The sequence below is a fragment of the Aphelocoma coerulescens genome, chromosome 12 (genome assembly GCF_041296385.1).
Source record: "Aphelocoma coerulescens isolate FSJ_1873_10779 chromosome 12, UR_Acoe_1.0, whole genome shotgun sequence".
Lineage (NCBI taxonomy): Eukaryota > Metazoa > Chordata > Aves > Passeriformes > Corvidae > Aphelocoma > Aphelocoma coerulescens.
In genome coordinates this window covers 236,287-259,209 of record NC_091026.1, presented here as the reverse complement: position 1 = coordinate 259,209, position 22,923 = coordinate 236,287, and the positions used below count along the sequence as shown (strand labels likewise).

Below are 22,923 nucleotides of genomic sequence, written 5' to 3'. Positions count from 1 at the left end.
GATCACACTCTTCCCCTCTACTTTCTTGTTTCCCCTTCTGCTACTTCCTCTTCTTCTCACCCCACAGAAACACATCCATTTTTCTATTAATAAGTATTTGGGGTTGGAGTAGTGGCTTTTTAGCTTTTTCCTACTGCTCCATGAAAGATCCCTTCTGAAACGGGATACTGGTGAAAACTCTCCTTCAGGGGAATGGGAGAAACAGCAATGACAATTTTGCTCCCGACAAACAACACAGGAAGAGGATTTATGTGGTGCCCCCTTGGTAGATGTTCTGTCAGGGTTCTTAACAAAGCAAGCTCTGCATATATGATGCAGCAGCAAAAAGTCTCATTTTACACCTCTGGGAAGAATAGTCCAGAAGAGAATGAAGAGTCTAACCCAAGTCAGAGAAGGGATGAGGGAAGTTCATCATTCAGTGGCTTTAAGAAGAGTAAGCAACACAAGGGAGGAGAGAAAAGTCTGGATTCTTACCTTGCTTCCTACTGCCCAATCAGCTTCTGCAGCTAGATTGGAAAGGCAGAGCACAAACATTACCTTTAGCTCTCATCCCCTCCCTGGGCTGCAATTCCAGTTCTGCTGTGGACTTTTGGTAACTTGGAGGGGTTGTGAACACCCTGAGAGCCTAACTGCATATTATACTGAGATGATGAAAAAGACTTCAGCCTCAGTATCACAGCTCATAGAAGTGTTCTCAATTCCATGCCCTCATTGTTCTAATTAATTGTTCTAATGAATGTTTTCTTGAAGCTTTTATAAACATTCAAAATAACATGCAATAATAATAATAATAGAATAATCACATTAACTAGGTGCTTTGCTTGGTTATGAGCTCATGAAGGTGACCTTTATATTTTTAATTGTTTTTTCAAAGTTCTTGAGTGCAAAAATACCTTTTCCTGGTCCTGTAGGTCCATCTACTACATCAGCCTTCAAAAAACCACAAGAATGTGAATATAGTTTTGAAGTTCTAATTAATGTAAATATTTGTCTAGCTGAATTTTACCATGTTATCTAGTGGGATCTCCAAAAAGCACCTCTGTCTTAATTTTCATTGCCTTCATCCCACAAAACCAGGTACATGGGAACTTCCAGGTCTTCTATCTTTAGGCATCTCAGTACATCCAGAAATCTGCCCTGTTCCTCCTTTGGGAGGTGAGCAACTTGTTTTCAAGCCTCACTTGCAAGAAACAAAGGATCACTGCTGGATTACTGACTCCATAGCAAGCAGGAGTGTGACATTTGCTGGCAGATTCCTCTCCCAGAGACTTAACTCCAGCCACATCTGCAGCTGGAATGCTGAACCCACCCTCCATCTCTGCACAGGCAACATCTTCCCCAGGGCTTAGGGAGGGGATTTTTCTACACAGAAAAGAGTCAAAGAAATGAATGTTTTACTTAATAGCCATTCACTAGACAAGCTTTTAATCTAAATATTCTCCTTTGACTGTTTTCTCTTTTTCTTTCTTACTAAAGCATCCTTGAATCACCCTGTTTTACTATTTCAAAGGTCTGTTCTCGTGTGCCTGCAGATGGATTTACATGTTTCTTCTGTAGATCATCCAGCAGGTAAAGCTCCTGTTATAGAAAATGCAGACACCTACAAGCAGGGCAAGTGTCCCAGCACACATGCTCTGCTAGTTCACTGCATACCCCTGAGCAAGTGTTTTCAATACCCAAGGAAAAACTGTCATCTTGCTCTCCAGCTATAAATTATGTTGATGAACTGGTGTCATGCAGCAGACTGCTACCTGATAGAGAAACAATCCGCAGAATGGTTCTGAGAAATCCTACCTGGGGAAACAAGAGTTGTCAAACTAGAGTATAAAACCATATTTAATGTTCTAGGGGCCAATATGAAGTCATTGATCCAGGAGTATCTTCTTATTGATGGAGCAAACCTCAGCCTTGCCCTCAGAGTTTGGGTATTCTCATTCAGGGGCTTTTTGTGAGTTTGTTTGCTAATTCTACTGGACAAACATCAACTCAATGCATTTTCACAGAATCCCTGACTGGTTGGAAGGGACTTTAAAGACCGTCTTGTTCCACCCTGCTGGCATCCCTGCCACGAGCAGAACATCTCTCACTAGACCAGGGTGCTCAGGGCCAGGAAACACTTCCAGGGAAGTGTTCAGGGCCAGGCTGGATGGGGCCCTAAGAGTACGTGAGTAATTTGGAGAGTACACAAGAAATTAATGTAATTTCAGGATAACTTGTCACCACTGACACCATAGCCTTAGTCCTACCCTTACTTTCCCTGTACCAGTACAAGTGTTTGCATGGCTGTTCAGTGCCACACATTAAACCAGTCTGATCCAGGCCAAAACTAATCCACAAAGATGTCATGGAATAAGAGAGGATGGTGCTCCCTGAATGTGAGCACAAATAATTAATTTTCTAATTCTGCAGAAAACTTCATGTGAAGTATTCAGTTTCTTTCAGATAAAAATTAGTATTTATTTGGCCCCTGGCTGAAAATCCCTTCAGCAGACTACTTAAGCCAGCACCTTCTTAAACCACAAAACCAACAGGCAGAACACGCAATTCCTTTTCTCTTTTATTGCTCCTGCCAATGTGACTACCTTTACGCAGGCACATTGCTTTCCTAGATTAAAAACTGTTTTATTAATCTGGAAGCAATGTTTTGCCTTCTACGCCTCCTCCTAAGGTTATCCACTTAACACACAGTTATCCTTTTAAGAAGTTTCCACATTTTAACCTTTTTGTTTTTCAGATCTGTGTAAAGGTTACTTGGCAAGAATACATGCACAGGACGTTAAATGGAGACCAACCCATCACTAAAAGGTAATGCACATAGAACATAATACAGTACTTTGACATCATTTCAAATAAATATCCACATACAAATGTAGTAATTTTAAATGCAACAATATTTCTTATGAATCAATACTGTAACAGAAGATGGAAATATAAGTCCCCACATCTAGGAATAATAATGCTTTTTCCAGCAAACAGAAATCTTTTCCGCACTGTCAATATTAGGTCAATTTGTACTTTTTTTGAGAAGTGGGAGGGCTCCCCTCCGGAAGTACCAATTTAATCAACCACATGAGCCTCACCAAGCCATTGAGAGCCTGACATGGCTTGTTGATGCGCTTCTCTGTTTCTGTTTGTTGAAATCACAAATAGACACAACATGCAAAGGACATCCCGATGTGTTGCAGTTCACATCTGCACACAGCGCCGTGGTTCCTGCACCCATCACCGCACACCGCCCACAGATAAGAGACATTCCCGACGCATTCCTGGACTGATACCATAAACGTGGTCATACACTGCTCATCTGTTCAATATAAGTCCATTTGGTTCCCAAAGTGTAGTCGGGTTTGTTCAGATTTGTAGTTTTGGGTTTTTTCCCCTCTATACCCCTGAATTTGCAAGGATTTGCATGATGAAATATCACTGACTAACAGAATTTTTTACAATTCCTTGAATATATAATCTCTATAGTAAGACTACCATTAAAAATGTGCGAAATGGGAGTTCACTCAGCACTTATTGCTCCACATCTTTAACAAATTCCAAACCAGCTATTCCATTCCTCCTAAGTGACAGGACTTAGCCTACGCTACTCTAAGAGTCTCCCCTCAAATGATCAAAGGCACTACTGGCAATAATGAGTGACAGAAAGGCGCTGATAGATAACACCCTATCACTGACCACTTTAGAATTTTTCTTTCTAAATGTACCATAATTTGGCACAATAAAATGAAAAAAGTAACAAAACAATTCCAATTTGGAATTTAACTGGTATAGTTGTATAAAATTCTGTTAATCGATAATACTTCAACTTCCTAAAACCCAGGAATTCTGGAATTTATAGGTAATACTACTTATTTAATATTTTTCAAGTCCCTATTACTGTTTTAACCAGAGCAAAGTCAAGTTTTCTTCTTGTTACATTGAACTATTCCTAAGAATAATAATACAATATGAAAAAAACCCCAGAATTTGAGTACCCTGGATTTCTTAATGAACATGGCAGTTAAAAAATCAGTAATTTAAACATATAAAGCATAACATTTCAATTTAAAAAAAAAGATGCTGAAGCACAGCACGTATTTTAGCAGAGCTCCTGCTTTTTGTTGAAACTCTTTTCTAATCACAATCTAGAGTCGTTCCCCCCCAAATCTCTGCCACATGCTGATATATAATTCGTAAGTCACAAGTTTCAAATTGGAGAGAGACTATGAGCACAAACCACTGCATTTATATAAACTCTTCTACATAAGTAATTAAAGAAGCTAAAGAAAAATATCAAAAGTGCACAGCTTTAACAATCAGGTAAAAAATGAGCATCTGCAATGAAGTAAATTCCCCCATCCGACATTTCCAGGAGAGCACAGACTAACATGGTGAGCATTACACTTGAAGTAGGTTTCTTCAGCACTTGTAAGGTTTCTTACTGCAGCAGCACTTATAGGTAAAGCTTGTTTGTTTTATAGCTTCAGGCAGAAAGGGAAGGTTTCAGGTAATATATAGGAAAAGGTGTTTTCAAAAGTTAGGATCAGGTCAGTGGTTTCCATTCTGTGTGCAATGGGCCACCACTTTGAACCAGAGTGAGGAGGGCTAAGAAATGCTGTTGCACTGTTGGAAAGGCCTTCTTCAGGGACTACTCTACAGCTGAAAAATGGAAAAACAAAATAGCATTAGGAAAAAAAAAATCAGTGTTTATTTCTCAATCAACTGAAAACTTAACCCCATGTGCTGCACAGGCAGGTTAGTTGGCTGAGGATCTGTTAGCTGGCTGGGGGAACTGCAGCCACTCCAGCTCACAGATGCCTTCCCACTGGGTGAACAAGGCTTTGTGGGCTCAGCCTGGAAGCAACAGCTTTGCAGAAAGAAGGATTCTTACAAGTACTGAATAAAGCTTTGCTCTTCAAGCATAAGTTAAAAGCAGTGAGTGTGCAAGAAGTGTTTTCAGTGAAGCTTTAGGTTCTCCAGAAACATGCAGGTCAGTATATCATGCAGGCCTATGCAGAGAATCATCCAGAAGAGCCTGCTTGCAGAGGTAGGTGACGGCTTAAGGAGTTTTCCATGCTTTACCCCAACCCATTGAGACAGATACGAAAGACTTACAGCAAATGAACGTCTCAAGAAATTGTTAATCAAGAATTAAAAGACTCAGTCTTAAATACCACCTAAAAATACAAACAGCAGGATCGAGTCACTTTACACCATTCTTCAGTTCTTTTCCTGACAGGATAAACCATAACAGTGATAGACTCCAACAGCAGTCAGGCTGGCTCTTAGGATTTTTTAAATATTTGCAGAAATGACTGAAAAGGGAAATGATCACTAAGGGTATTGGGCTAATAGCAAAATTGTTCATACTTAGAACTGAAAGAATGAGCCAAGCCTCACAGCAATAGTCACTGTCTGGTAACACCTAAATTGTTACAGAAAATTCTAACTAATTTGAAAAAAAACTTAACAATGCATTTTATTAGTTTTCCCAGTTTACCTTTTTGCCATTAGTATTTTTGCAAAAGTACTGTCATTAGGGATACGGAAGCAGTGAAAACTGTGTTAAAGCTCCCTACTATGGTAGAAGTAGAATTGTTACTGAGTCTATCAGTGCAGAGAAAGTTAGCACTCAAAAGCTTGCTTTCACCATGTATTTTTAAATTGTATTTAATGCAGGAATGAGAAGAATAAAGGCCTTTTGGAAGATTGTGCAGCAAAGAGAAAAGCAGGATTGAAAATTATAAAAGATGTCTCTTCCAAAACATCAAACCTGCTATTTAGCAATATTAAAGCTCAAATTCAGGAGAATTCAGTATTTTCTAAAAGAAGTAATAACAGACACACAGGGCCTAGTTTATAAAACCAGAATTGAAATTTGTTTAAACCCCAAGCAGTCATGTTTTAGAAATGAATTAGAATTTAATCACTTGGGGGTTTTTTCTTCCTCTCACGATCAATAAACACAATTCTGGCTCTGGGCTGCAGCATTTCCATGGTTCCCAGCTTTGTAGCAATGTTTCATTTGTTTAAAATCTCACTGTATTAATTTAGAAGACTTCCCCCCAACACGACTAAAAATACCTAGGAAGCCAAAATCTCCCATGGTTTCCCCTCAGTGGGAAAACCAGCCATGCTCGTATTAGCTTCTGTTAGCACTGGGATATCTCCTGAGTGTGCACGGGCAGTGCACGGAGCAAGCTGTGAGCATCGACAAGGACAGGCAGAGGAGCACAACCACAGCACAGGGTTAGAATGGCTTTGGGAACCACACTATCCAGCACTCACCGGCACAGGCTCACATTGCTTTTAGTAGCACTACAGGCATACAAAAGTATTCGAAAGAGTACAAAACAAACAGGGCTTTACATTAAAATAAAGTCTGAGGCTAGGCACTTCAAACTCCGGGTTAAACAAAGAACTGTGCCTTTCAGTGCTCCACAAATTTTCCTCAATTTTAGAAGCAACATTTTCAATCTTTTTCTCTTATGTAGGCACCAATTATAAAGTACACTTTTATACTATCAAACTTATTGTAATTAAGTGGGTAAAAAGGCCCCTTAAATGTTCAATATCAGACAAAGGTTTATTTGTTTTTAAAGATTAGTATGTGCACTAACCTACTTCATAAATCATTAGCAGGATGATCTGGATCAATTTCCTGTGCCTCTAATGTAGAGCCCTGTGAAACACATGGCTTGCATACAGAATGCAGTATCTTCTGTGTACTTAAATAAATGATCAGAGCTCTGAAATGCTACCTATTCAGGTTAATACTGAGAGCTGAGAAAAACTGTTTGTGACCAACAATGCTAGACCATAGTCATATTAATTCTACACATACACATTGTGTGGCTACAGCTTCTTTCCTGTACAGGATATCTCAGACAGGTTCTTTCCAAAGTGTTATGCTTGCAAGGAGCAACATAAGACCACAAAGATCCTTTCAGGATGTAACTTCTTAAAGAGGTACTGTCTACCAGGTAGGATCCCAATTCTTAACATTTTAAATTTTGTATCAGATGGAGTAAATATTGCATACTTTTAATATAATTGTGCAAGTTTCTTCTGATTATCCCTCTGAAGAGAGGGACGCAGAGTGTAAATAATGTACGAAGGTTTTTTTCTAGCTTTTATAGCCTATAAAAGCTTTAGGACTTTGGTTAGTGGTGATACAATAGCAAGTATTTAACATCTGCTACAACAGGCAAATTAAGTTTGACTTCAGTTTCCAAATGCTCTGCATTCCCAAGACATAGTTCTAATTTTAACCTTTGCTTTTCACCACTTAAGCCAGAGTAACAAGGAAGGTTTTCTGTTTGTTTCTGCCTATGAAAGCATTTCTTGAAGTATGCTGCAACCCTGGAGGAAGGATCACATTTGTGCTCTACAGACTACAGTAAGTAACACCAGATACATACTCTATCAGGTGTACTCTTAACACTTACCATAAACAGCAAACCCCAGACATGTTAATTGTGGAAAAAGCTAATTGCTTTCCACTATTAACTTGTTAATAGCATCCCCATACTTATGCATTAGTTACAGTTAAGACCACCATAATACAATCTGTATTACCTGGTTCAACAACATACTAGTACAAATCAACTCACTGCAACATTAGATAGTGGGGATTTACGCTGACAGTTACAGCATAAAATAAGATGCAGAATATGGTTTTTCTAGACACGTGTCCTAGTCACAATAGATTTTATATTTCTCACTACAAAACACCTGGTTGTTCAGGACAGATCCTTCAGACCTGTCTCCACAGGACCGAATGTGACTTACACTGGGGTTACTGCCCTTGGCTTTGGAGGCAGACTTTGTGCGCACCCTTTTGGACTGCTCATGGTCCAGTTCCAAATGTTCCAGGCGCTGGGTCAAGGCCAGTTTCTGCTGGATAGCCATCCGAAGCAAGGAGTTCAGAGTCTTCTTCTCATCCTCAGCTGCTGCAAGTTGCCGCTGCATTTCATCCAGCTGTGTAACATATTCATCGCATCTGCAATGAAACACATCAATCTTTAGCAATCCTGGTTCCATTATAAGCACCTTCCAATATAAACCCCTGTGTCCCACCTGTACAGCAGCGATAGCTTTGCAGCTGCTTACATACACACTCTTAAATAGGAACTTCAACCAAACTTATAGACAACCACAACTACTTCTCACTGGGGTTCTTAAAAGCCCCTACTCAGCACTTAATGTTCATGCCTTTCAAGATGGTGTATAATTAACAGCATCCTTGAAGAGCGGAAGTACACAGCCTGATGTAACTGTACTTATGTCTGAATGTCAGCGAGATGTCCTCCTGCAAGTAGACCCTATGCAGTCATACTACTTTTGTCTCTGCTTACAGAGATCACAGTGGTTCTAAGCTTCAGGTTGGAAAGGGTCTGAGGGCAGTAACAGGAGTGTTGTGAAATGGCCAGTGCTAAAATGGCCATTAATATCAGCTGATGAACACCTGAACTGTGACGTTTGTTACTTTAGACAAAGTCCAAGTAACAAATCTCCAGTGAGGACTAACCAGCACTATTAAAAACAAGCATCTTTCAGAATTCTACTTTAACCTACTCTGATCACGCTATAAATAGTGGCTGTCTTCTCAATAGCAAGTGGCCTTTATATAATTGTTCTCACCATCAAAATCAGTTTTAAAACAATTAAAGGAACTGAGTTAGTGGGAAGGCTGTGGTAAAGCTGTATGAATGCCTAAAGCTGTTCCATCTACAGTCATTGTCACTGAGCCTAGAAGCTGCTTAACTTGCACCATGAACAACTTAGATTTTTTAAGTCTACATGTAGGTGCATATTCACAGCACAGAGACAAACATTTATGCAGATGGGTAGAGAACTAAATATTCATAGGTACCAGCTGGAATTTACCATCTGTAAAACACAGCTTCTTCATAAAAGCAAAAATATCAGCAGAGAAGTTCCTTCTAATATTGAAATGGAAAAGCCCCCGACTTTAAGGGACATTTATCGTTAGATAATATAAAGCAGACTGAAAAAAACCCACCAACAAAACAAAACTGGATTGATATGCAGATTCACCAGCTGTGCTTATACTATCAAGCCTCAAATTCTACTCTCCCTGACTTTAAATACCAGGATTACACCTACATTCCTCATTTTATTTGCTTGGGAATAGAAATAGGAAAAAGAAAAAAAACCCAGATTTTTATTTTTGAATATATAGAGAGATTAAACAGCAACTCAGAAATATAAATATAAAACTGCATGAACTATAACTGCACTGCAGCTTTACAGAACAGGAAGTTTGTATGAGTTTAGGGCCCCCACATGCACAGCAATCTGCCCCCTCGCATCTCTGGGCATCCTGCTCTGGAGTTCCTCACAGCCTTTCTCACACTGTGTCCAGCCCAGGGGAAACCAATTATGTGAGGGGTCTGTCTTTAAAAAAAACCCCAAACTCAGGAACCTTCAACTTGTTGGAACACCAACACCTGCCCTTCTCAGCATGGCCAGATGGACCCTACACCAACTCCTAGACTCCAGAGAGTGGAAGCCAGACTTGGGGCCAGATCTTGTCCCATTAATATATTTCAGCATTAGAGATGAAGAGAGATGGAAACAGCCCTGGGAAGTCTGAAAATACTAAAATAATCTTGAAAGCATAAGAGCTCTCCCCTCTGAGGGAGGGTGTCACCAGCTCCAGAAGGAGGGCATGGCCAGAAAACTGAACAGCTCCCAGCATCCTACTGACTCTGTGCCCTGCTGCTCCAGAGTGTCAGAGAGGTGTTTTCTTCCCTCAGGGGTGGGAGCAGGGCACAGGCTAAAGATTCTTGGGGGGTCTGAGAGGCTATGGGGTTTCCCCCCAGCTTTCAAACACACTCATGACATCTGAGGTGAAAAGCAAGGTCTGGCTATATCAGAAGTGACCTTTCTGATTTCTTTTCTGCACACACCTCAAAACTGATTCCTTCCCAGCTCTGCTATTGCAAACCAGGGCGATGTCCAGAACAGCATTACCAATTCCTTGAGGAATGGAATGCGATTGCTTCAGCAAAATATGATCTGGCACTGGAGTGACCTGGCCCTGTTCCCCTTGTTTCACGCTCAGTATTACCTCAGTATTACTGTCCCAAAAGATTTGGGCAACGTAAAAATATGGGGAGGTTTCCCCCCTGCCCTTTTCCAGCTTCTGTCTTGTCAATCAAAACATATCCACGTTTTAGTACAGAATATGAAGTTAATGTAGCCCCAAAACTTTCAGCTCAGTGAAGCAGTGTCAAGATTGCTGCTGTCTCGATCTGACATGCAGCAGAGAAGTGTTAAACCAGGCCAGCCAAAGCAAGGGGGGCAGATCTCTTCATCCCCACCCCATTTGGAACAAAAAGAGATAAGAAAGAGAAAACAAAACTATTGCAGTAAAGCAGAATAGGGACTTCCCACACCGTCTTACATACATTTTGGTAACATTCCTGCCTCTTGACCAAGTACAGACAGTTGTGCCAAAGGCTGACTGGTGACACATAAGCCTGGCATAGTCTAGAAAGCAGTGAAGTCTTTCCCATGTGAGCCAAGCTGTAATTAAAGCCAGAATTTTGACTCCAAAAGATTATTGTAGCAAGTCATTATCTCACAGAGCTTCCTGTCAGCATGAAAGTTTACAACATCAATTGACTGTCCTTAGAAATTACAAGGTATTCACTATTTCAAATACCTATATTGGTTGTTTGGGTTTTTGTTCTCCATAGAACTCTATTCAGGAAGTTCTTTTTTCCTTCCCAACAAAAGGGAAGTGTTATCGGTACCATATATGCAGCTGCAGTTTTTAACTGTACCTGAGCAACCATTCTCTCCTATAGAAGAGATGACTGGGGAGAGGCAGGAGTGTTAACTATTCTACCTACACACCATCCTGCATCCTGAACCTGCTTTCCTAAATCTTTAATCCAAAAGGAATCATATAGCCTCAAACTCAAACCTTGTCCTGGTGCACGTATGGCTGTCCAGAGTCAAAGAACACCACACTGTACAAAGCACAGCAATCATTTACTGGAACGAAGGGGTGAGAATTTTCCTAGAAGTGGCTCAAGATGTTGCACACAGAAATGGACTGGGATCGGCCCCACTTTCTTCCTTCATGCTGCTTGCTGACTCTCAATTTAATTTTCTCAAAAAAAAAAAACAAACCAAAACCCAGCAATGTTGCCTCCCTAAGCATCTAGGATGACATAGGCTCTGGACCTGCTTTAGCTGGCAGCAGCAGCTATGGCAGCATATCTTTGTTCTCTGTGTATTTTTACTGCTTTGTTTGATTGAACAATAAAAGCTCCTTCCTTTGACAATTCCATTTGCCATGTGCTAGGCTACTTCCCAGCTATATATTCAATAAAATCAGAACAGAAGATGTCTTTCGTTTAAAAACACCTTTGAAAGAAAATAATTTCGTTTTCATGCTTTTAGTAAGAATAGGAAATTAGTATAAGCCTGTTGTATTTTCACACATTCACAGCTTTAAGTAGATAGTGAACTCAAGGCTTGGATGCTGCCCATTTTCTCACTACTGGTAATTAACAACATCAAAAAAAGAAGCTTAACGAAACAACAACTAGAATTTTAAAAACAAAAAAAGCTATATACAAATATGTGGAGGGATGGCAATACTGGCCTTCTGCCTTGCATCTAACCATCCTTAAAGGACTTGAACCCAAATTGCTGGTGGATGAACCTGTGGACCTGTGCTTCATTAGCACCAGGACTGTACTCTGGAAATTGCAGCTTCAGGGATGTTCTCCAGAAAACTAGCAGAAACCTACTGTTTTCTCCCTCCTTCCTTACTGAAAAGTTAACCAAAACAAGCCTCAAGCTGAACTTCTAAGTCAGATTTTTCTCATCTTTTGATTTGTGATTTTTTTCCCCTGCAATCAATTTTAAGAAACCTGTGCTTTGATTTGCTTGTAAGGTTGAATAACAAATTCTTATAGGCAACCTAGAAATGTATCTTTTACCTACAAGACAAGGAGATCATACCTCACTCCCATGCTAAATCATTAGAAAACAGGATATATTCATTTCAAGTTCCCTCAAAGCACTTGGGAACAGCTCTTTCATCTTGCAAAGAAAGGAATCAGTCTTTCTCCTGACAATATTTTAGAGGAAGATGAATGAATTGATGTCAAATCTGCCACTAACCCTTCTTCTTACACTTAAGTAGGGCTTTATATTGTTCTGCGTTAAAAAAAATCTCAATTTTCTTAGCCTACTAAATGGGACCTTAAAAAAAATAACGCAAGCCTACCATAAAATATGTTTTGAAAATTAAATATTTTTTCCAGGAAAAGCTACCGGTAGCTCCTAGCTCTCTGCTCTCTACATCACTCTGAAGTGATGTGAATACCACCAGCAGTATCAACCCTGATCTGGGACCCACTGTTCCCAATCATTTTATTCCTATTTGCTGCTGGTGGTCACAATAAACATTGCACAGCACTGGGCAGAGCAAACTCAATAAATACTCAACACCACCTTGAAACCAGCCTTTTGATTCATATACACTTGAACAAAGACCCAAGTGAAGTGAGTTAACTGCAAATATATGTTCTTTGTACATTACTCATAACTTATCCCTTTGTACAACAATTTTGTTTTAGACATACAGTGTTGTCTAGAGTGCTGCAGCAGTCTATCAGAGCTGGGAGCTGTTAATCTGTGTTGTGCAAGCCTCCCCTTGTCTCCAGCTGAGGTCTTACTGTATTTTCATTACTTATTAAAAATAGCTGATAGTATTGTCAAATTAGTAGGATTAACCTACTTTGAAAAGGAAATTAGGTCAGTTACTATATTCATGCCCAGCCTCCAACTCTCATGTTCTCTTACAGTTCTCTTACATCCGACAAAATTAGTATCTTCCTGTGGAAAATATGTGTGCAGCAATCTGCTTTGTCCCACACTTGAACACAACATCGAAACAAACACGGAGGGGTAAAGGCTCCATCACTTGTTATTAGTCTCTGCTGATACAAACCTCTTGGCCAGAGAAGAAACACAACTCTTACTGTGGGGACTGCTAAGAGGTGCTCCTTTAGCAGGCTGTTTACAACAGTGAGGACAAATTGGGCTGTTACATACTTCTGATACTTGAAACATGACTAAAAATCAGACCTCAAAACAGTTTTTGAACTTATCTCCACCAAAGCACCTAGGAACACCACTTGCAAGCTTATCCTACCCAAAATGGAGACTTAAATGAAACAGTCACTGAGAGGAATGCACTGGGCCAACCACCAAGCTACTAACCCTCCCTGACCAGGGATCAGGAGTGAAAGGGATGACAGTACCCCACCTGCAGTACTAGGTCCTGATAGCTACTGTGGCATCTGAAACACGGGGCACACTGGGAGAACAGAGCAACTCTTCACAATCTCGTGAAACTGTCACCATCTCAGGCTAGACGCAGACTCCAAGGCCAGGCTGCCATGCTAGGCTCAGGAATGCTCCTAAGACAAAAGGCTCTGAAGGCCACATCTCTACTCACTCCATCCTCAGTTTTTTGAGTCCTCCTTTGTTCCTGGCTCATTTTTTTCACTACAGTTATCAAGCATATCATAAGTTTAGAAATTACAATTGTTCATTTAGGCAGGGGAGTCTGTTGTACATCTCCAAACACAGCTCACTCTACCTCTATTCACCCACAATTCCCTGTGAGAATGTCAGGACACAGCTCCTAGGTCTGTTTCTTTCAGAAGAACTTTTATTCTGCTTCCAATTCCTCCCAGCTTGAAGCTGATCTACAACTAACAAAGGTATTGCAATTTTTGCATATAAATTACACTCCAGAAACAGAGAGGGAGAGGAAAGAAAATAGGACAAATCCAGAATGTACAGGGTATTCCATTCCCTGGCAGAACAAACTGCCGCAGTTCAACCTTTAGCATTCCTTGGTTTCCACACTTACTCTATGCATAAATACAGCTGAGGAAGGCTGAATCACCAGGAAGCCAAAGATTACTCAAGGAACATGAGAGCTGCTGTAGAAGCACCTCTGAAAATGAGGAATCCTCATTTGCATCCTTGTGATTCCTTACTATGGTGCTCCTTAGCAGGTGACAGAGAAAACCCTTCTTGGCTTTTTGTTTCCCTTTTTTGAAGTGTCCAGAGACCGAAAAGAAAGAAGCAGCACAGAGCACATACAGACTCCCCCAATCCCTGTGGATTAGCTTAAAAGCAGGTGTCTAGGTTACATTAAACAGCATTCTAAGGCAAGGCCTGGAATGCATTTAGGGACTCATGGCAAATGAACACTGCCAGGGGTGTCCCTGTGAATCCCCCCGAGCTGAAACTGACCATTTTTAGATAAAGTGTACTGGCTCTGTACTGGGCACTGGTGAGGCCACATCTCAGGTACTTGCATTCATTTTTGGGCCCCTCACCTCAAAAGGGGCATTGGAGGGCTGAAGCACATCCAGAGAAGGGCATCAAGGCTAGTGAAAACTCATGAGGAACCGCTGAGGGAGCTGGGTTTGTTTAGTCTTGACAAGAGGTGGCTCAGGGGGGACCCCATCGCTCTCTACAACTGCCTGAAAGGTGGTAGTGAGGTGGGGCCAATTTCTTCTGCCATGCCTGCAGTGAGAGTGAAATGGCCTTGAGCTGAGACAGAGGAGATTCAGAGTAGATATTAAAAAAATGTTTTCACTGTTCAGGTAGCCAGGCATTGGAATAGGTTGCCCAGGAAGGTGGTGGAGTCATCCTCCCTGGAGGTGTTCAAAGAGCATCTGGATCCGGTGCTGGGTGATGTGGTTTAGGGGTTAAGTGGCAGTGCTGGGTTGACAGTTGGACTTGATGATCTTAAAGATCTCTTTGAAACTTGATGATTCAGTGATTCTACGTGTCAGCAGGGTTTTAGGTCTGTTAACACCACGAAGCACAACTAAGAAGCAGAAGCAAGTTCCAAAGACAAAGCAACCAAATCAGCTGACGCAGGTCAATGAAATGACAGACGCCAACTGCAGGATGGACAACTTAAGAATACTAAGATGTTTGCAACATCTTTACCTTTTTCTAGATCATCAAGGTAAAGCAGAGTCCTATCTTCAGTGTACAATTAATGCTCATTTTGCATTGTTAAATATCACTCCTTCTCAGAGCTAACGGCTTCAAGAACTAGGAATAGCAGGTAATCTCTCAGCCAACTTGAATAAATACTGCCACAACAGCTTTATGTTTTGTAGCCAACAGGAGCATATCACAGACACACACATTGCAAGCAGTGACCTTGGGAAAAAGAACGCACCACTCCATTCTCTGCAGGGTGGATGGAAAGGATGTTCAACTCTTCCTCACACAAGCAAATAATTAAATTTTGCTGAGTTCATTATACTCTTTACCTTGTAGCAAACATAGCTCTCAGGGAAGAGAAGGTGGCAGCATCTTCTTTCAAAGCCTTCAGCTCATTTCGCAGCTTCATCATGGTCTCCGTAACCATCGCTTTCTCATTCTCATACTTGCTTTTTAAGTTGGCAAGGGCTACTTCTGCAGTCTGTTGGTTACCAGCGAGAACAGAAACATAACATTTAATGAAACTCTTCATCAAATGGCTGGCTAGAAAATTTTTAATCACTATTCACATAATGAAACATTTACTTTGTACTGGAACGTTAAATTTGTGGTGAACTTATCTTGTACAGATAAAATAAAATTTCATTTCTGAACACTGGGAACAGACATAGCCATCTCCTACTCCCATTAACCATGTAGCAGCATCAAGGAAGTTACATAATATAGATGTAGTGAAACCTATCTACTAGCAACACAAAGGAACAAAACAATCTACTTAGTATCTCGATATTTAAATGTGTTTGTCAATCACTAGCACAGTTCTCTAACCCTTATAGCATTCTGCCTATCATACATTTGGGACACCTTTACTAAAATGTGAAAAAGAAAACTTAATGTGTCTATTTCATTCTTAAACAACACTACACTTTTTTTTAAAGACAATTTCAATTTAACTTTAGAGAAGCGAAGCGTGCCATGTAGTGCTTTAATGGCAGTTATTTTCATCTACTGCACTGCTAATGTTGTTGAATGTCGAATCCCCAAAGACTGATTTTACCTTTCACCCCTGTTACTTTGACCACATTCTTATATCACATTCTCTTCTTGAAAGGCTCTCTTTTATTTTGCAGTTTGAGAGAGAACAGTACTTAAATTTCAGAACACTTTTAAGGGTAAGTACTAGAATTCTTTCAAGTAGAAAGCAAGATTACCTCTTCATTTTAGGTGTCCTACATTAAATATAACCTGATCTAATTCAGACAGACAGTAGATTGAAGCTACCTTAACCTTAATGAAGTCTCTGGAGTATGTGAGAAGCTGAAGTCAGTTACAGCTCCAGTGCTCGGCTTTAAGTGGGACAGCTGGGTCCCACTTAATGGACCTCTAATGGAACAGCCGGCTTCAGCCTTGGACTAGCTGAATACCAGCAATGAAAGCTCCACAGAGCTGAGGGAATGGCAGAATGACCTCAAAGATAAATTCTCTTGTGCTTATGACCTAATTCCCTGACACGGTAACCTTCAAATCCCTAAGACCTGGTTACCTGTTTGTTGGCTTTCAGCACAGTTCTCAGAGTTGCTATCTGTTCCCTCTTGGTGCTCAGCAAGGACTTCAACTTCAGGATTTCTTCCATGAGAGCTTCCTTGTCTTTGTCCACCACCGGCCCAAGTTCTTGAGTGGCAACGCGCTGCCTGGACAGCTCAGTTGTTCTGTCCACAGCAGCCTGCAGGTGTTTGATCTGATCCCGAATTATAGCAATCAAGTTGTAAATGTTCATCGGTTCCTTTCGAGGATCTGACACAGGGGATGGCAAAGATGACACTGGGGATGGACTGCTGTCACCACTTCCATTCTCTGCCTTTCCCAGCTCAATAGTTAACAGCCCTTTAGAAAGAAGAATGGGAGACCTTCTTCCCTTGGCCTCTGGACTACTGCGTCCACCTTTACCTTCCTTGTAGTAGTCCAGCATCACTCTGTTTGGAGTTTCATTGTTGCACATGCAGACATGGTGGTACAAATTGGCTAGCTCTTCACTGAAGGTGACTAGTTCATCTTGGGCCACACTGAGGCTGCCCTGTGTTTCTCCAGCAACATCACTGACTTTCTTCAGCTCCTTCTCCAGCCTGGTCATCTGTTCTCTATCATGCCTGCTGGACTTTTCCAGTGAGGTGATCTTTTCAGTGAGAGCTTGGCTCTCAGTCTCGTATCTACTCTTCTCTTCCTCATACTTAGACTCACATTCTTTGTATTTCGCCTTCAAATTTTTGAGCTCTTCTTTCAGGTCAGTAATTTCTGCCACAGCCACTTTGTACTTGCACTCCAGGATCTCTGGCCCATTGATGTCAACTTCATAATAGTCTCCATCTTCATGGCTATCTCGGTCCTTTTCATTGTCAAGGGCAGACTGACGCTCCTTACTGGCCTGGAGCTTCTTCATGGCGTTCAGATTTTCAGTGAGCCTGCCAACTTTCTCATGCTGCTCTGAGAGGGCTCCTCGTGTATTCTCCAGCTGCTTCTGAGATTCCTGCAGTGTTGTTAACAAAGTAACCTTTTCTCTTTCCATCTGAAATGCAGGAACACAGACATCTATGTTAAGGGAACTGTATCAACTAAATGGTTTTACTCTAAGAGACAGCAACTTAGCCAACGGTCCATATGGTTACAGAAATCCAATCACTTGCACATTATGGGACAGGCTATACAGTGTATTCTAAAATTATCTCAAGCACAGTGTTCATTGCCAGTTCTTTCTTATCTCCTCTTCAAAATGCACATTTATTCCCTAGCTGAAGGTCTCACTGTGAAAACTTCCTTTCAGCTAAAGACAAGCTAAAGTTTATTGCTATTGTCTAAATTATCAAGTAAATTCTAGAAAATATGCAGCTAGTCTATGGTGAAAGCTCAGAACTTCATGAAAGACTCAGAAATACCAAAACTTTTTCAAGCTTCTCCTCTTAAATTTCTCATTTTTAAAAACTCTGACAGTATTTTTGCAAAGGGCTTTTTCTTATGGAAGATAATTTAAAACATGCTTGACAAAATATTAGTAGGAAACAGAACTGTGTACCTTGTTCTAAACTCTCCAACCTCCTAATTGCACAAATGTAGCACAGAAATGCTTGGTGCCGATTAAGACTTCATGCTCTTTGAACTAATTATAGAAAATATAAGTACAAAACCTCTTTTTGATGAAGGTGATTGGAGTAACTTTCAATTTTGAAACAAACCACTATTGTTCTTGCTAGTGACATAATGAAGTAGACACAGCAAGTACTGCACAGGAGATGCATTAGAACTTTCCAGCAAGGAAAGGACATGACTGCCAATTTCATTGCATTGAAAAAAAAGGACAGAAAAGAAAAACCTGTGGTTTTTCACTGACAAACATTTAACATCCTGAAATTCTAAATCAATTGAAACCTTTAAAAATACAGTATGAACAGTATGGTGGCCATGTGAGATACTGAAAAGACTGAAATTACATCCCAAATGAACTTTAGGAGCTACTTGGAAGTGCACAGCTCTTTAGGAAACCCATTTACCTGCACAAGCTGCTGTTTTAGCTTCTGGATTTCAGAAATGTTTAATTCACTCAGAAGATCTGAAACCAGACTTGGGGCTGGAGGGAAGTTTTCATTTTTCTTGGGCATTGAAGTACTGTTCTTGCCATTGCTGAGTTTGCTGAGGCAGTTTTGCTCAAATCCATTCATGATTTCATCATTATTGGGCTCTGTGACTTCATCGCTGAACTTCAGCCCATCCAAAGAGATGTTCAGGTGGCTGTTGTACATGGAATCATTGATGTTCATGTAGTGAGACAGCTCCTTCCGAAGGTTGTTCTTCTGCTCGCGCTCTGTCTTCAGTGTCTCCAAGGCCTCCTCAAGCTGGCGCTCAGAGATCTCCTTCAGCCGGATGGCATCTTCCAGCTGACTATTGAGAAACTCTGTTTCTTCTTCAAGCCTTTTGATTTCATGTTTCAAGCCTTCAAACTCCACCTGGAGATACACAAATGGGGGGGAAAACCTCTAATGAAAATGTCTGCCTGCAAGGCAACAAGTCATTTTGCTTCTGAACGTTTAATTTCACTTAAAATATTGTACTAATAGAATACCTTGTTCATTTCTGGAGTCTAGTTTTAGCACTATGACTGTAAACATGGCTTATGTAATTTACCTTCACAGAGCCCATAGAATAAATTCACTAAGCAAACTGTCAAATGAGCTGATCTATTCCAGTTCAATTAGGACAGGTGGGAGATACAGTGTGTCTGATACAGAGTCGTACCAAAACAGGCTTTCCTAGCACTGCATGCAAACATTTGTTTGATTAACAAATTCCCTGGCCAACCTTCCCACAAAGTCAAGCTTCACCTTTCCAAAACCTGGCATGACCAAGGTATACTTTGACACTCTGCTTCACTGCCTTTCGAATATACCACTGGGTTAAAACTGTGATCGAGCTCTGCTTTTATACATTCAAAATAAAATGCTTTAGCATTTCTCTCATCATCATTTCAGCACATCTTGAAAGGGCTACAATTCAGACTCTACACTTGAGACTCATGTTGATGAGTTTGATGGCATGCTATGTATTACCTTTAATACTGCACTTTTCTAAACCTCTCTTGCATTGAAATTATGTGCACAAACAATTAATGTAAAATTTTTATTCACTTGGGGGAAGCAGGGAGGAAGCAAACAAAGAATATTTTTCCCTACCCTGAAAGAAAGGAAATCATACCACATGATATGTCACATTATTTTTTTTTTGCCAATTGCTAAATGAATTTTTAGATGCCAACATAGAGCAACCTGGGAGTGGTGAACCACACTCAACTTACAAACCAGGAATCAAGTATGCTAATTCAGTGTTGCCTGGGAAAACTTGATGGCTGCTTCTAGTTACATCAGTAACTAGAATAATTAAAAACTAGAATACTTAAAAGTTCATCAAGTAGGATTAGGACAAGGTAGAAAATTAAATAATCCATTGCCATGAAAAGAACGAGCTCTTGGTTCTGTATACTTCCACTGAGATAAAATATTTCAGATTGTAGTCTATTTTCAAAGTTTCCAGAATACAAATACAGCAGTCAATAACTACTAGCAAGTATCAAGATAGCATCTGAGGTTAAATTCGGCTCAGCCCAGAATGGCAGCATTCTCCAATATTGTTATTCTAGAATGTGAACATGGAGCTGGGAACTTTCACCTGCTGCTCTGAATATGATGAACAAGAAAAAAAGGTAAAATCCAAAAGTAACCAACTACATAGGTTTGATTTTACCATTTCCCTCTCTCTTCCAGCGTGCCTCTAGAGTACAACAGCCCCTTTTGTCCCTACTACACGATGTCAGGGCACCCAAAACTGCATAATTAGACCAAATATATGCAGGTGAGAACAGGTCCAACCTGGAACCCCATTTTGGGTAGTGAGGCCCAAAGTAATAAAACCTGACATAGAGTTTCACTTGGAGATAAATAAAATACATTCAATATCCTGCATATCTAGTTTGGCAGGGCAGCTTTCATTGAGAACACTGAAGGAGTTCTGCAGCAAATCCTAAAGAGATTTTACTATGTGCTGACTACAACAGATGATATTAACATTGAATTTTCTCAAGAACTTTTATTTTAGGAATATTATCATGGAACTGTAAAATCAGAGAATAGTTTGGGCAGGGAGGGACCCTAAAGTTCATTTCGTTCCTCCCCCTGCTGTGGGTAGGAACACCTTCCACTAGACCAGGTTGCTCCAAGCCCTGTCCAACCTGGCCTGGAACACTTCCAGGGATGGGGCAGCCGTAGCTGCTCTGGGCTACCTGCGCCATGGCCTTACCACCCTCAAGGCCAAGAATTTCTACTCAATATCCCATCTATCCCTGCCCTCTGGCAGTGGGAAGCCATTCCCCCTTGTCCAAGGTCGCTTTCCAGCTTTCTTGGAGCCCCTTTAGGTACTGGAAGGTCTCCCTGGAGCTTTCTCTTCTTCAGGCTGAACACCCCCAGCTCTCCCAAACTGTTTCCAGAGCAGAGGGGCTCCAGCCCTCGCAGCATCTTTGTTGTCTATGTCCTTCACTTTCTAAGTTGAACCCTGAGCTTTATTTATGCAATGGGACTGACAAGCACCTGAAGAATAAAAATAGCAAGTCCCACACTGATAGATAAGTGAACCACGCCAAGACCATGCCTAAGCTAATTAGCTCCACAAATGATAATTCTGGGAAGTTCTTAAGAAGTTCCAAGAATGCAGTTTTCTAAAACTCTGGAAATAGCTGGAACTGCACAATTAAATGTGACCTTTCAGACAAGCAGTCACACAGGTGTGACAGTACAGAGCAACTATAACAGCATTTCAAGTTTATTGAAAGTAACTAGAAGAGAAGAGGAATGCAGAAATGGAGAGAGAATGTAAGGATTAAGCAGCAATTGAAACATACGTTTCAGAAACACCCCCATTTCCAGACACTGTAAAAGGGGAAGGATGGAAGATAGATGGATGGAGGGCATTGTAAAGAGACACTGAAAAACTACTGTAGCAAAAGGACTAAACCAAGTAACAAAGCAGAGTGATAGAGACTTTGCTTCCAACAGAGAGAGAGAGAAGGTGATGGAAGGATGTGGAAGTCAAAGTAGAAGCAATAGAGTACTATGACTGTATAAGTAGTTAGAAGGGACAACTCTTGGTGCTGAAGAGCTTACAGTCTCAAAAGCAGTACAAAGGTAAAAAATAAGTAGTTGGGTGTTCAAATGAGACAGAACCATACTGCAACACAGGAATTAACTGGTGCTACCGAAACAATGCTCACTGGTTGAAAAACTTGCCTGATTTTGCTTCAGGACAGACACTTGTTTCTGGAGACAGATGTTTTCCTCTTCAAGCTCAGTGTAGTCTTGGAGCAAACGTGCTTCTCGGAATTTATATTCCTTGATATCATCTCGCAGGCGGGCCCTTTGGATCTCCACATTCTGGTTGACCTGGAAAAACGAACAAACCCCCAAATGATGGCAATTTGGTCAACTACGATTAAATTCCAAAATTTTGTATCTTTTCTTATGTGCGCTGATTAATTAAGTTATATTGAAACAAACTCTTCCCCTCACCCCCTGAAATTACAGAACACCAAGTCATTTACACAATAATTAGATTTTGTTTTCTTGCTTTTCTCACAAATTCTCACCGTTGACTCAGAAAAAAGTCAAGAAACAAGCACGGAAAGCAGCATTCACACCTGTGTTGCTGTAGTAACCATCAAAAGTTTTCCAGACCAGAAGTCAGTGCCCAAATCTGTTTCCACTTTAACAAGAAGGACCTCCTCACAAGAGAAAGACAGATTCAGATGACTCCAGATGTTCTTATTTGGATACGCATTTGTTGCTGCTTTTCAATAGACATTTTCTTTATGCCCAAAGCAATAAGTTGAAAGTATGATACAATGAATCCTTTTGGAGAGAGACACAGAGTTAAAACTCATGAAATCTAAGATCTCAGGTAGAAAAAATTAGAAACTGGCTGACATAAAATATTCCACTCCCTCAGTTCTAAGACTTATGCAGGACTTAATGAAAGACTTCAAAGAGAAAGTTACCATTGTTTTGAAATAGGCAAGAAGTAAAAACCAATATATTGTTGTAATATGATCTTGGGATCTTTCATGAATATACGCAGACACTTAAATAAAATGAGCTGGAACATATCCAGCTATGGGAATGGCTCACTGTACTTAGCTTTTATTTTTTCCAGTATTATTTTCCTTCAAGCCCTATCTTCAAACACTTAATTCATACAAAGTGAAAAGTATGTTCTAAAACATTAAGAGAATTAGCTTCAGATAGAGGCAAACAGGGAATACAGTTGCCTAGAAAAATAGTATTTTTGCAGCCGTGCCCATGATGCAATGGGGTGGTTTTC

The 22,923-nt window shown here is 40.5% G+C and overlaps 1 protein-coding gene across 3 annotated transcripts in view; it reads right to left on the bottom strand.

Annotated features, from left to right (window-relative positions):
• Positions 1 to 2,544: 2,544 nt before the first annotated feature.
• The window catches only part of BICD2 (BICD cargo adaptor 2), a 60,137-nt gene continuing 39,758 nt past the window's right edge, over positions 2,545 to 22,923 (bottom strand). Inside the window, exons 3-8 of one of the 3 annotated variants that reach the window (XR_011154625.1) lie at positions 21,837 to 21,989; positions 18,558 to 19,010; positions 16,559 to 17,578; positions 15,345 to 15,496; positions 5,101 to 7,987; positions 2,545 to 4,644 (exon numbers count right to left, since the gene is read on the bottom strand). Coding sequence is in view for 2 of the 3 variants with exons in the window: in XM_069027577.1 (XP_068883678.1) it covers positions 7,681 to 7,987; positions 15,345 to 15,496; positions 16,559 to 17,578; positions 18,558 to 19,010; positions 21,837 to 21,989 (2,085 nt within the window). In the remaining variant the exon portion in view is untranslated. Of the gene's footprint in view, positions 7,988 to 15,344; positions 15,497 to 16,558; positions 17,579 to 18,557; positions 19,011 to 21,836; positions 21,990 to 22,923 lie in introns of all 3 variants that reach the window. The other 2 variants (XM_069027578.1, XM_069027577.1) reach the window with 2 other exon arrangements.